The 15938-nt window shown below is 30.3% G+C and overlaps 1 protein-coding gene across 1 annotated transcript in view; it reads left to right on the top strand.

Annotated features, from left to right (window-relative positions):
* BBS4 (Bardet-Biedl syndrome 4) overlaps nucleotides 1–11492 on the top strand; it is a 35727-nt gene extending 24235 nt beyond the window's left edge. The window contains exons 8-9 of the mRNA XM_065513005.1: nucleotides 1514–1821; nucleotides 11103–11492. Coding sequence (XP_065369077.1) covers nucleotides 1514–1821; nucleotides 11103–11492 — 698 coding nt within the window. The remainder of the gene's footprint in view (nucleotides 1–1513; nucleotides 1822–11102) is intronic.
* Nucleotides 11493–15938: the final 4446 nt, after the last annotated feature.

The raw sequence follows: 15938 nt of genomic DNA on the forward strand, positions 1-15938 counted from the left end.
AAAAAAGATCGCTCAGGCAATACTCCATGTAGTTTGTTGTCAAACTCAACAAGAGCTTACAAAATCATTGGGAGCTACCCAAGGAGCAATATCCAAACGTTTGCTAGCTGCAGGATTCATCCAAAAGCAGGGAAATTGGGAATTGAAGCCGAAATATGAAAGAAAATCATTTTTGCACCGAATCATTGCGATGAAAAATGGATCCATTATAATAACCCAAAGCATAAGAGATCGTATGTAAAGCCCGGCCAACCAGGGAATCGACATCGCAGCCAAATATCCATGGCGTTAAGGTAATGCTCAGTATTTGTTGGTACCAAAAATATACTTTCTATTATGAGCTGCTGGAATCTGACAGAGAACCTTCACCGAACACAACTGATACGTTTGAAGCACTCGGCTACATGTTGTAATACCTGTTAAAAAGTATTTAGAATAAAGTGGTTGGGAAATTTTCCCCCACCCGCATTATAAACCAGACTTTGAACCGTCCGAATACTATTTATTTTGATCGATGCAGATCGCTCTCTCTGGGATACGCTTCACCTTAGAACAGAGTATCCGATATTGCCATGATTCGTTCTAGTACTCAAAAGATGAGCAGTTCTTTTGGCTCGTATATATAAGTCGTACACCCAAGGCATCTGTCGAATTGGCTGTCATTTATTCAGTTTGTTTAGCCATGGACCAATATAGCATTCAAAAGCAAGTGCAAATGATAAAATTGTTTTATCAAAATGTGTGTTTTGTTCGGGAAACTTTCCGTCAACATACCGAATTATCGAATTTGAGACGATACCAACCCACATGAGATCCAAGGGCGTCCAATGCATCCTGAAAAAGTCACTGTTTGGTGTGGAATTGGGGATGGCGCCATCATCGGTCCATATTTCTTTGAGAACGACATTGGATAGGCAAACACCGTCAATGGCGAGCGCTATACGACTATGATTAACAACTTCTTTGGATACCAACGACATGTGGTTGCAACAGCTCGGTACTACGTGCCACACAGCTCATACCACATTGGAAATTCTGCACGAGTGATTTGAGGGCATGGACATCTCACGTGGAAGTGATGAGAACTGACCAACGAGATTGTGGGATTTGACTCCGTAAGACTTTTGTAGTTTTCTTTAGTCGCAGGTCTATGCGAATAAGCCACAAACCACACCAGCCCTCAAAGCCAACATTGGTCAGATTCAGACGGATTTATGCGCCAGAGTCATGAAAAATTAGACATTTCGGATGCACGATAGACCTTTCAAATAAATAAAAAACTTCGATGATATCTCATACACACTTTCCTTTACCCCCTGACTATATCTGATAAGACCCTTTATATCCAAACTCTATGGAGTCCAATAAAACAGAATTCCTAAATTTAAAACCCTGCTTATTTTTTGTAGTGTAGCATAGTGTAATAAACTTATTAATATTATCCCATTTTTTTTTTAAATAATTTCTTTCCTTTTCTCTTTTGTTTGCTGCCGTACTTTACACACACTTGTAGTTTGTTTACGCAAACTTGAGGATTTCGATAATGCCTTCATCGCATTTGAACGTGCCAGTGCAATCTCTGCCGCAGCAGTTGCTTCTTCAACAACATCCTCAACTGCTAGCGCTGCTGCAGCATCCTCTAATGCTGGCACAACCAACCAAAGTGCCATCAGTAGGACTAGCAGTAGTACATCTTACAATCCTTTGATACATCTAAATTTTGCTCTGTTCTGTTATGAAACGGGTCGTTTGGCTGTGGCTACGGAACAGTATAATCGTTTTGTTGGCTGTGCTCAGGATTTGATGCTGTTGCCAACTGAAGTAAGTGTGTCACAATTAAGAGATTTACAATGGATTTACTCGGTCGGCCAGTGGCATTGACACTGAATGTGACAATGACAGTGACTTTCGATTTGAACAAAGACAAGAACAAGAACAAGTGTATTAATACTAAACAAATGTAAACAAAAACAAATCTCAACAAAAAAAAAGAATAATAATAATAAATTAACAAATATGAAAGCTGGAAGAGCATTTATATACGAATATGAAACAAAATACCAGCAAATAGAAAAAATGTGATCAAAAGATTACAAATATTTTATGATTGTCTGTCTGCATGTCTATTAGGGATGCCAATCTGGAATGGGATCCTGAGATTTTTGAGGATCCGGGGAAGAATGCGGGAGTTATCAGAATCACATTTTTTTAGAAATAAATCTGGAATATCTAAACGACTGTTCTGATCGGGATAAAATTTGGGTGTAGCCAAGGAGTATTCGAGTTTAAAATATTGAAATGGCCCCTACAAATGCTTCAGAGGTGTCGCTATGGGGTCTCAAAGAACACGTGCGATTTCCATTTATATTTTATATTTTCCGAGTTATAGGTATTTCAAAATTGAAATTTTTAAATTTTGTTATACATTGGTCAGCTTTTTTAAAGTATAGGTCGTACTTTGGACCGAATGGACACGATTTTTTGTTAGTTAGACAACTAAATTACCAATAATATTCAAGAGATTTCAGAGCAATATCAATTATGGATCCAAAAATAAACGATTTTCAATTTAAAAATTAAAAAAATATTAGATTTTTGCTGTTTTTTGGGCCAAAGGTAGACTCTTTTAACTTATATCTTTTTTATTAAAAAAAAAACTTTCTTTAAGAACATATAACAATTTTATGTTTATCTGTAAGGTATATTTACGGAAAAAATTTTAATATAAACAAGTAAGAGAGCTATATTCGGCTGCCGAATATAATATACCCTTCACCAAATTATACTTCAAAATAAAAATTTCAAATATTTTTAGGTAAACTAAATTTTTTTTCCAAAGTTGTTTTTTTCATTTTTTTAAATTTGAAATTTTTTTTTTTTGAGAAAAAAATTCGGGTTAAAATTTTTTTTCCCGATTTTGACCCATTGTAGGTCCAACTTACTATGGTCTTATATACGTCGTTGCAAAGGGGTTTGTCTATATTAATGTCTTAGTAATCCAGATATAGGTCAAAAATCGAGGTTGTCCTGGTTTTTTAACCATATCTCAGCCATTTGTGCACCGATTTTGCTGATTTTAAATAGGAAACTTCTCAAAAGCATGTCTGGCAGAATTATTGAAGATTTGGATCCCGAAGATATCTGGGGTCTTCAGAAAATTGATTTCAACAGATGGACAGACGGACGGACATGTCTTAATCGACTACGCTATCTATAAGGATCCAGAATATATATACTTTATAGGGTCGGAAAATTAGATTGTGGAAATTACAAACGGAATGACAAACTTATATATACCCTTCTCACGAAGGTGAAGGGTATAAAAACATGTATTATTTTTCGAATAATATACCCCCAAGCCTTTCGGAATTTGACCTAGTTTTTTATCAAAATTTCAACTTTGCGTCACATGTTCTAAAATCCCTGGGATCCGAAAACGTAAAGCAGCATTGGAAACCTTGATGAGTTCCCTATTTATCCCCAAAGTATTTTCCCAGTCCCGAAGGAAGTGTGGACCCTATGGGCAAAATTGTATAAAATATCATTTTTGCGATTTTCGCTTAAATTTTTAGGAATTTCGGAATTTCCTTTGACCTTTTGACAAGTTTTTTTACACTTTGTTATTTAGAATAGCAAATTTAAAAAACGTTGAAAATTTCATTGAGTTTTGTTCATAAATTAAGATTTTATTACATATTTATTGAGTTTCTAAAACTAAAATTTGTATCAAAATTTTTAATAGGATTGCTAATATTAGGAACAAGGGGGGAAAAATAGGGCATGTTTTTCGTACCAAAATATTCTCAGAAAAGATACCTTACAGAAAAACTTAAAATTGTTATATGCTCTTGAAGAAATTTTTTTTAATAAAAAAAGAGTTAAGTCGCCTTTTCGTCCAAAAAACAGCAAAACCTACTATTTTTTTTAATTTTTTAATTGAATATAATTTTTTTTTTTTGATTCCATAATTGGTATTGCTTTGAAACCTTTTGTATGTTATTAACTAACAATGTTTAACTAACAAAAAAATTCGGTCCAAAAGAACGCTTTATATTTTTAAAAAAGTGGACCAAGGTACATATGGCCCAATTTTAAAATTTCAATTCTGAAATGCCTGTAACTCGGAAATCGGGTGGGAAACAAAAAATGGCACGTGTTAAGTTATTAAAATGGGTTTGTAGGACCCATTTTAATAACTTAAACTCGAATACTCCTTGGCTACGCTTTAACCGTTTAGAAATGCCAGATTTATTTCCAAAAAATTTTGATTCTACCCCACTGTGTGTCTTTAAAATTTTACATCATACAAGATTCTCAAAACAAATTCAAATCAAGACGGTGTCAATTTTAAAATTGTGGGTTGATTTCAGAATAACAAATAGCTTTTTCTCACCAGAGATAGGTTTAAATTCATGAGAAATCGTTTGAAAATCTACTATGTTTTTTCTAATTAGTAATTAGTTAAGCCTGAACTCGAGAAAAATTGAGTTTTCTTAGTATGATATCAATTTATGCTTGAAACTAAACTAAATATAGCTTATTATGCTCATAAAATCAAATGAATCTATATGGGGGATTCACGTCAAGTGAACCAACTTTTTTTTAAATCGATGTCTTCCGATCGGGATGAAATTTGAAAAAAAAGTTAAAAAAGTTTTTGATTTCGGAAAAAAAATATTAAAAATTTTATATTTTTTTTTAAAAAAATAATTTTTTTCGAAAGATTGAAGAAATAGCTATCTAAACTATTTGGAACACATTTTGCTAAGAACAATAGGTAATAGTTACATGGATGAGAAAAATCACATGTTTGGTCAAAATGTCAAATTTTGACGCCGTCTAACTCAGAGAGTTCTGGACCGATGTTGTTGAAAAATTGAGTCTGAATTACTATGCAATAGGTCTAACCTAAGACATCGATTTTAAAAGTTGGTTCACTTGACGTGAAATCCCCCATATATATAAAAATTAAATGGTCCATGTATGTAATGGCATCACGTGAGAACGGCTGGAGCGATTTGGCTGATTTTTTTTATTCGATTCGAAATTTTCAGGAGATGATTTGTAAAGAATAAAAATTAAAAAAATTCCGGCCAAAACTCGGAAATTTTTTTTTAAGTCCAATCAACTGTAATAAAAAACCTCCCTAAAGTATGCAGTACAAATTTAGATATTTTATTTGCAAATAAATAAGAACAGGCTGGTGTATGTGGGTTGGAGAAACTTGAAGAACTAACATAAGTAAATGCCACCGGGCGAAGCCGGAGCGGTCAACTAGTAGTCATATAAAAATTGATCAACATAGTTTATATCTATTAAATTACATAATGTATGAGTTTGGGGCAGTATAAGAATACTCTTAGATAATGAAGCCTTTAAACTGCAACAAGAAAAGAAATCCTATAAATACTTATTTTTTATCAATTACATATTTACAATTACTATTTGTGCTTATTTTATCGATGTGTTATGATTGAATATTCTTCTGGTAAACCATTCAATTCATTAAATTATTTTCTATTAAATTTTCGCAATTTCAAAGAATACAGAAGAAATTAATTATTTAGACACACGGTATTAATAGAAACTCATTAATACCTGTTATTTATTATTATAACGAATAAACTTTTCAACTTCATCTTCTTAATATTATTCAATATAACTTTCTATATCCTCATGTATTCGTACAATGTAGTGCAAAATATTTCCAGGAAAAATACGTATGTATGTACTTTATTGATTCTTGGGTGTATCCCTGCAGTTCATTGAGCTAGTTCCGCTACGACGAATTAGTTAGACAATGAGAACTACTACTAGCGAAATTTAAACTCACTAGTGAATTTAACATGGAGATTTCATTGCAGGTGGCAGATTGGCATAATCTGCATAACACTTCAAGACTTCATTGTAATACAGCAAGTGTAAAGTTTTCAATTGGCACTTTTCAAACTACTGGGTATGTATATAACCTTATTCACCACTTTATGTGGTGGCGAGCTTAAAAGGACATGTTTGTGGTATTTTTACATCTGACAGAGTTTAATTACACGTTTAACACTGGAAAATACTGTTGTTTACATGTACTTTTGTTTAGTTTGTCTGAGCATTTCTCAAAATTTTTATACAGACGTTAAAGACTAGCAAGGGTTTTACTATATGAAAGGAAACATATGAAATATTGGTATCAAGTGAAAGGCGTTTTCAATGCTGTACCTGAATTCTGGCAATATTTTAGATTAAAAAAAAATTTTATTTTTATACCCTTCACCATGAGTGGCAAGGGTATATATATGTTTGTCATTCCGTTTGTAATTTCCACATTTATCATTTGCGACCCCATAAAGTATATATATTCTGGATCGTTATAGATAGCGGAATCGATATAGCCATGTCCGTCTCTCCGTCTGTGTGTTGAAATCAACTTTCCGAAGCCACCAAATAACTTACATACACGATTCATACATCAATATCTCCGATTCTTCCGGCTCGGTCGCTACTTAAAATCGATTTTTGACCTATTATTGACCTATATCTGGAATACTAAGTCATTAATATAGACAATATGGATATCTAATGATAGATATTTCAAAGACCTTTACAACGACGTATATAAGACCATAGTAAGTTGGACATACAATTTTTTTTTTGTCCTAAATTCTTTTTCCAAAAAAATTAATTTAAGAAATTTAAAAAAAACTTTTTTAAAAAAATTTAAAAAAAAAAATGTTTATAAAAATTTTAAAACATTAAAAAAAAATTTTGATTTTGTTTAAATAAAAATATTTAAAAAAAAATATTTTTAAGTATAATTTGGTGAAGGGTATATAAGATTCGGCACAGCCGAATATAGCTCTCTTACTTGTTTTATATAAAATTCTAGTTTAGGGCAAAAAGTCTCAAATCGCATAGTCGATATCAAAATAGAGTAACCGATTTTAGATGTTAAGGCTTACGGATATTATGGCCAAAAAACTAAAAATTCACATTTTTGGGATTTTTCAAAACTTATTTGGGAATTGCGGGATTCTTGATAACAAATATTAAAATTTGTTTTTATTTTTGCATTTTCAATAGAAAAATCTATATAACAGTAAAATTTCATTAAAAAAATATTCATAAATAAAAACTAAATTTCAATGTGAAAAAATTTTAATCTTTGCAAAAACTCAATTAAAAGCATTTTTTTGTCATATTTTTCAAAGTATTTCATCAAATTTATATATTTTTGAAAAACAGACAAAATCTCCTATCCATTGATATATAACATGTCCACCTTATGTTCAAAATCGCCAAAAAATTTTTTACCATTTTTCCCCTGTTCATTTCCATAAGTAGCCAACCGTTCAAAATTCAAGGAAACAATCTTATGGATGAAATGTACCTAAGATATCAATAAACAACTTTCTAGAACATATGAACTTCCTAGGAATGATTCTTAACACCGTTTAAGTAGGTCAATATAAGTTAGAAAGAAAAAACTAAAGGAATTAAGTGTTTTGGGCCATAAACTATTAAATTATTATAAACTAAAGCATACTTTTAGGCAGCTTAAAAAAAATTTATTTATAAATTTATTTCGAAATTATATTTAGAAATACAGTTTTTTGCGATTTTCATCTTGAAGATGAATTTTTTTTGATTTTGTATGTTCACATTTTTTGTTCTTTATGACAAGGGCTACAACTTTAGCTCAGAGAGTGAATCAAAATTCCCAACTGTTTGCAAGATATGAGCCTGAGAAAATGAACACTTTTTTGCAAAAATGACACCGAGGGCAAAACTGGGAGTCTTTTTTTTTGGTATTTTTTCACCTAGTAATTATATTTCCATGACTCAAAAAACTACACACAGTGTTACTGAAATCAAAACTTTGTATTTTCATAATTTAAAATCATTTAATTAGCGTTAACGGTAATTGCAGTTATTGCGTTAACGGTAATTGAGCTAAAATGGTATTTTGGGGGTAGCGGTAGCCAACCTAGTTTTTTTTAATTCACACACTGTGCACTGCATCATTTTTAATTGCCTGAATGTGAAAATTAAAAATTACTTTTAAGTTGTTTCGTTTAAAATTATTAAACCACATGACACTATTAAATATTATCAATGTGGTTGTTTAAATTACGTAAAGGTTTTATTGTTGTGGTGAAGAAATAACCCAAAATTGTATTTATTAAATTGAACATATTGTATGTAATAATTACAGAAACTCCAGAGACCTTTAAACAGTAGCAACACAACAAAATAAATGAAAACCAATAAATATTTATTTAAATAACTTTTCACTTATATTTAAGTGAAGCTCATTATTATATTATTATGGTCTGTCTGTCACAGAAATATTACGAAAGTGAAAATAATCATCGTATGTTCCAATTCGTAACATTTTGTTTTTACTTCTGCTTCAAAAACTTCACATGCCTTAAGGCGCAACCTACTTACAATCTTTTTTTAAACACAATTCTTATGAAAGAAATATTTATTTGTCACTCCTAAAAGTATTTTTATTTGCACATTTTTAGTATTTTTACTTTCTCCTTTTCATTTGAAAATGGAATTATTATTTGTTTTTCTATAGAAGTTGCTGTCTGTGACATACCTGATTATATAAATAAATATTTCAAAGAATAAAGAGTATAAACATTTCAAGTTCATATTTTTATTATTATTTAAAACATATTGTTATGTTTTAACCTTTTAAAAACGATGGTTTATTTCATTTAAATAAACAGTAGTTAGTCTTTTGATTGTTTAGTAGTTTAAAATTGGTAACAACACTTTATTTATTTAAATTTATACAACAATTTAAATAGACACTCTTTTAATAATATAAAACACACTGCTAGTGTCCAAGAATACACTGGTAAAATACAGCTGAATTCTAATAGTGCCTATGATCAATAGACTGGGTTGTTGCGTTTCCTACACTTTACACATACACAGCGACATCTTCTAGATAATTCGTGCATTAGCTTAACAGAAATAACGGAAATATATCGGAGATATGAGAATGAGCATTGTCAAAAGTTTGATAATGCTTATCAAACGGAAATAATAAAATTCTCAGCAATTAAGGAAATTTTGCAGCAAACACAAAGTCATTATACATATGTGTGTTTGAAATAGGATGAAAAATACACATTTTTTCAATACTTAATGGTAGTTTTAAGCTTAAAGTAATACTGAGGAAACTGCATTTTTCACATATTTTTTGTTTTTATTTCTTTATTTACAATCTATTCATTTATGAATACATAATATGTAAATTTGATAGAATAAAAAAAATATTTGTTGAAAACAACAAAACAACACACATACATTAGGATGGGTCAAAATATACAAAGGCTTCTTTGATTAATTTCAAGAAACTTTGCCGAAGAAAATTAAGAATCGAGGCAAAATAAAATTTTATTTTGCCTCGATTCTTAAATATTTTGGAAAAATACCAATTTTTAAAAAGACGATGATCCATAGTCGCAAAAAATTTGACACCTGGTGATTTTTAATTCAAGTGACACAACTTTTGAAACCGATGTCTTCCGATCGGAATGAAATTTACACAAATTGGATAGTAGTAGTAGTTTAGACAAAATTTTTCAACAAGATCGGTCAAGATCTCTCTGAGGGGATCAAAATTTACAGGTGTTTTTTGTCATCCATGTAACTTACTACCTATTGTTCTTAGCAAAATTTGTCCCAAATAGTTTTGATAGCAACTACATCAATCTTTAAAAAAAAAATTAAAATTTACTTTTTTTTCAAAATCAAAAATTTGTTTCACTTATTTTTTGCAAAATCAGAAACTTTTTTGACTTTATTTCAAAATGGGCACTTTTTTGCACAAAAATACGCTTAGGTCTTTTCCTTTAAGAACTTTTTGGTCGCTTAGTTGGATATCTATCTAAAGACAAAGGTTTATCAATTGTTAGCATATGAGGAGCCGCAGAATAAAAGGTAAGTTTTCAAATTTTTTTCAAATGGATTTTTTGGTATTTTTATATTATTTGGATTGAAATCTTCTAGAAAAAATCAATTTCCCAAAATTTTTAAATTTTCAAAAAAGTACCTTTTGTTCTGTGGCTCCTCATATGCACTATTTTGAATTTTTCCTATTTGTGTGTAGTAAGTGTTTCTAAAACCTTAAAAATAAAATTTATACTGACAAACTAGAATTTCATACCCTCGATACTGTAATTAATACCCACAATATGTTAAAAAAAATTCTATAGAAATGTTAAAAAGTTAGTCAAAACTGTTTTTGATTTGTCGGTTATTCGAAAATTGGCATTTTTTAGAAAATTGGCCTTTTCGAAGGTCGAAATGCATTCTGACTTATAGTTTTTGTTCTGTCAGCTATTTTGTGAGTGATGTAAAAATTATTCGGCAACTTTTTTTTTGTTTTTTAAAGTTCAATGTCGAGGATTAATCGACTTCGAGTGGAATAGATTTAGAAAAAACAAGTAAGAGAGCTATATTCGGCTGTGACGAATCTTATGTACTCTTCACCAAATTATACTTCAAAATACAAATTTTAAATATTTTTTGGTAAACAAAATTTATTTTTTTTCCAAAGTTGTTTTTTTTAATTTTTTGTTATTTTAAATTTTTCTTTTTTAAAAAAAGACAGACAGACAGACGGACATGGCTTAATCGACTCCGCTGTCTGTCCTTCTCACGAAGGTGTAGGGTATAATAATAGTATCTGAAAAATAATTTGGTCTTTATGTTCCTTTAAACTATTATTTTTGCCTTAAAAAATTTGTAATAAGCTCTAAATACCGTAAAATTGTAGTTAGTATTTTATCCTATTCAAATTCCCTTGAAAAAAGTTTCAAGTGTTGTGGTGTTTTCAGTCGTGGTTGACATATTCATGGAATTGTACATATAAAAACAAAACTAAAATGAATTTCCAAATTCTGGAGAATTTTTGTAACGATAATTGAATATTATTATTTCACTAACGACATTTTGGCCGCACTCTAGCTGAAATGGTATTTTAGGGGTAACGTTAACCAACCTTCTAAATATTTTACTATTTTATTTAAAGTTTTCTTTTAAATTGATTTTTTCTTTATTTCTTTCTTTTATTCTTCTTGTTGTAGTATAAATTTCAAGCAACCAAACTTAAATCCTTATTGAAAATTTCCTCAAGTCATATTTTAAATTGCGATGACACAGCAAGTACTTCAACTGATGTTGCTGCTGCTACCACTGCCACTGATGCTAAAGTTTTTGAAACAACTGATGCTGGTGGTGTTCGGAGTATTTACAATTATGTAAATGCGGATAACATCGATGGAAATGATGTTGTTGCTGATGAAGATGCTTTAAAGAACAGCGACAATGACAAATTCTATGTCAGCACTGACAATGATAAAGACAAAGAAGACAAAGAATTTTCCAGCGTTGCAGAGGAGGATGAGGCCACAACAAAATTTTTAATAAAACAAAAATCAAAAATACCACTCGAAGTCAATGCAGTGGTCAACTGAGGATTGTGCGAACGTATGGATGGATGACTAACTAACTAACTGACTGAATGGCCAACTGTTTGAATTGCAAATGTTTTATGTATGTATATGATTACGAGTTTAATATACATATGTAAATAAATATTGTCATAGATATAGTTCGTATTGTGTATACATATTTATGTGGAAATAAAAAAATAAAAAAATTCGTGATTTCAAAAATAATAAAAACTTTATATTATAAACAAATTTAAGTTAAATGTAGAAATGGCGTATCTCGTTTTATATAAAAAATGTTCATAGTGTATATTTTTATACACTATATATTCTGAATCATTAGAGATAGCGGAGTCGATATAGCCATGTCCGTACGTCCGTCAGTACGTTGAAATCAACTTTCCGAAGCCACCAAATATTTTACATACATCAAACTCAGTTCAAAGAAAAACAAGTAAGAGAGCTATATTCGGCTGTGCCGAATCTTATATACTCTTCACCAAATTATACTTTAAAATACAAATTTTAAATATTTTTAGGTCAACAAAATTAATTTTTTTTCCAAAGTTGTTTTTTTAATTTTTTGGAAAAATTTTTTTTCAAATTATTTAAAATTTTTTTTTTTTAAATTTTAAAATTTTTTTTTCTTAAATTTAATTTTTTTAAATTTAAATTTTTTTAATTTTAAAAAATTTTTTGTTGAAAAAAAAATTCGGATTAAAAAATTTTTTTACGATTTTGACCCATTGAATGTCCAACTTACTATGGTCTTATATACGTCGTTGCAAAGTTCTTTATATTTATGACTTGGTAATCCAGATATAGGTCAAAAATCCAGGTCAAGGATCCAGAATATATTTAATTTATAGGGTCGGGAAATTATAGTGTGGAAATTACAAACGGAATGACAAATTTATATATATGCTTCTCACGAAGGTGAAGGTTATAAAAATAAGCCAAAAATCGAAGTTGTTCGGTTTTTTCCTTATATCTCATTTGTGTGTCGATTTTCTCGATTTTAAATAACAACTGAGCCGGGAGAATTCCCGATATATTGCAGTATCAATCATGTTAGAAGTTATTTGGGTGTTAAGGACAGTTGATTTCAACATACAGACGGATATAGCGATATCGACTTTGCTATCTATAACGATCCAGAATATATATACTTTGAGGGGTCGCAAATGAAAAATGTAGAAATTACAAACGGAATATAGTAAGAAAAAGGACAGGATATAAGTATAGACTGTGATTCACAGAGTCCCATTACCTAATAGAATCATTCCCCTAGCCATTCTTGCCTAAGACCCTGTAGTCTAGGACAGTTACACCGAATATGTTCCAATTTTTTTGGTTCCTCAATATCATAGCACAACCTACAGAAGTCCTGTGCGCACATATCCCAATGAAGACTCCAATTGATCAGGGCCCGTTTATCACTCCTACTAAAGACCTGTAACTTTTCCTATCCAACCCAATTTACAGGATCATAAATTATTTCAAATTAAGCGTCGTCCTGCCGATGCCTTTTGAGAAGATACTTCCCCTTTGAGGTAAATGAAGCCGGATCTATCTTCTCCATCTTAGCAAAAGATTTCCGGGTTCCGCTCACAGCTTTCTCTCCCTTCGTTCGGCAGGTATTCGAAATATCACTCGAGAGGCACTTGGCAACTTAATACCATATGGACAACATTCTAACGATCGACTCTTTTGGATTCCTTTGTCTTCTTCGGCGGGAGGTGATCCCTCTGTCTTCTGACTGTTAGTAGATAACACAGTGATATCTAGCTCCTCGTCAGAGAGCCCAGCCATATTCTCGAACTTTTAAATCGTACTCGATTCACCAAGACAATTCCAAAAGACCGTCCACTTTCAAAACACTAACCTGCCCTTCATGCTCCATTATGCTTGCATGAACCTCCGTTAAGGTAAGACCTCCCTCTAATTTACCATAATCCCCCACAGATTCCCCTGCGTCCCTGAAAGCCATAACTTCAAACCCAGCTACTCCTTCATCAGTACGCACATCCGTACCATCTACTCCTACCACTTTCTTTCCAATTAACCTTTTACCTTCAATCTTGTTCCCACGAGGAGCCCGACGCTGAGGGGAGCTGTTAGCGGTTAGTTTCATTAAGCACTAACTAACCATTCGCCACAGCTACCAACCAGGTTGGCCTTAAAAAAATAGTAGATTTTTTTCTTAATAAAAAAAAGTTGTTTTATTCTTTATTAATAATTTTTTTGATCGTTTCAGCATTTTATGTCTAGAGTATATAGAGTTGTATTATATACAACTTCCCCGCCAGTTTTGTTTTCCTAAACTTTAAAAATTCATATATTGAGTTCCGAACATTTTCTTTTTAATTTTCTTTTTGATTATGAATCATAAGATTTATTACTATTTTTGGGAAAATATAAAATTTAAATTTTTCTATAATTGTAGATTTTTTTTTTAAATTTGATCAAATCAAAATTTCAAAACTAAAAATAAAATTGATTGATTTTGAAATTTTTTTTTAAGAAATTGCATACAATATGAACTAATATCAACATCTAAATTTATTTTCAATTAAATTTTCACAATATTTCAAAATAATAAAACATATTTAATAATAGATTTTATTATTTTATGAAATATTTCCTTAAATTTTACAAAGTTATATGAAAATTTTACTTTTCTTTATTATTTTTGGTACGATGAATGAAAATCGTTTACATTTTTATGTCTTGTCCTTAAAATGTACATACAGGTTTTTAGCCATTTGACAAAATTCTCCAAAGAAGAATTTGTTTATATGTACGAACATCATCAAGTTTTTCTAGTAAAAATAAATAAAAATTTAGTTAAGTCGTTTCTAAATTGAACCAACGAATTGTCCCTAAGGGGTATAATAAAGTATTATTGTATGTTTCGTTGAAATATTACATTAAACACTGTTACATGCAGACAATACTAAATAATAATAATACCAAAAGAGATTATAATCTGCCAAGGACAAACAATAGTAGGAGTTTTGACTGATGATAGCAAAAAAAAAACATATAAACTTCCTTTCAAAGTTATAGTATTGATAACTGAAATTTATTTTTTTAAATAAATTCGAATTTAATTATAACAGAAATGCAATTCATACAGAATAATCTTTCTAAAAATATATAAAACTCAAAAATCGTGTGGAAAATTTTCGAATTATAAAAAATTTTTCACTACCATTTGTTGAATGTCATCACTAATATTGAATGTCATCACTCATATTTCTGACCAAAAATCGATTTTTTATATAAAAACTCAAAATATCTAAATTCGCCAATAACTTGGCAAATAAGCGTTTAATCAAGAAAAGCAAATCGATCTGTGATCACTCATATTTCTTAACAAAAATCGATTTTTTATATAAAAACTCAAAATATCTAAATTCGCTAATAACTTGGCCAATAAGCGTTTAATCAAGAAAAGCAGCTCGATCTGTGATCACTCATATTTTTGACCAAAAATCGATTTTTTATATGAAAACTCAAAATATCTAAATTCGCCAATAACTTGGCAAATAAGCGTATAATCAAGAAAAGGAACTCGATCTGTGATCACTCATATTTCTGACCAAAAATCGATTTTTTATATAAAAACTCAAAATATCTAAATTCGCTAATAACTTGGCCAATAAGCGTTTAATCAAGAAAAGGAGTTCGATCTGTGATCACTCATATTTCTAGCCAAAAACGATTTTTTATATAAAAACTCAAAATATCTAAATTTGCTAATAACTTGGCCAATAAGCGTTTAATCAAGAAAAGCAGCTCGATCTGTGATCACTCATATTTCTGACCAAAAATCTATTTTTTATATAAAAACTCAAAATATCTAAATTCTCTAATAACTTGGCCAATAAGCGTTTAATCAAGAAAAGGAGTTCGATCTGTGATCACTCATATTTCTAGCCAAAAATAGATTTTTTATATAAAAACTCAAAATATCTAAATGCTCTAATAACTTGGCCAATAAGCGTTTAAATAAGAAAAGGAACTCGATCTGTGATCACTATATTCTCTAATAACTTGGCCAATAAGCGTTTAATCAAGAAAAGGAGCTCGATCTGTGATCTCTCATTTTTCTGACCAAAAATCGATTTTTTTATATAAAAACTCAAAATATCTAAATTCGCTAATAACTTGGCCAATAAGCGTTTAAATAAGAAAAGGAACTCGATCTGTGATCACTCATATTTCTGACCAAAAATCGATATTTTATATAAAAACACAAAATATCTAAATTCGCTAATAACTTGGCCAATAAGCATTTAATCAAGAAAAGCAGCTCGATCTGTGATCACTCATATTTCTGACCAAAAATCGATTTTTTATATGAAAACTCAAAATATCTAAATAACTCAAATATCTAAATTCGCCAATAAGCGTTTAATCAAGAAAAGCAAATCGATCTGTGATCACTCATATTTCTTAACAAAA

The sequence above is a fragment of the Calliphora vicina genome, chromosome 5 (assembly GCF_958450345.1).
Source record: "Calliphora vicina chromosome 5, idCalVici1.1, whole genome shotgun sequence".
Classification (NCBI taxonomy): Eukaryota; Metazoa; Arthropoda; class Insecta; order Diptera; family Calliphoridae; genus Calliphora; species Calliphora vicina.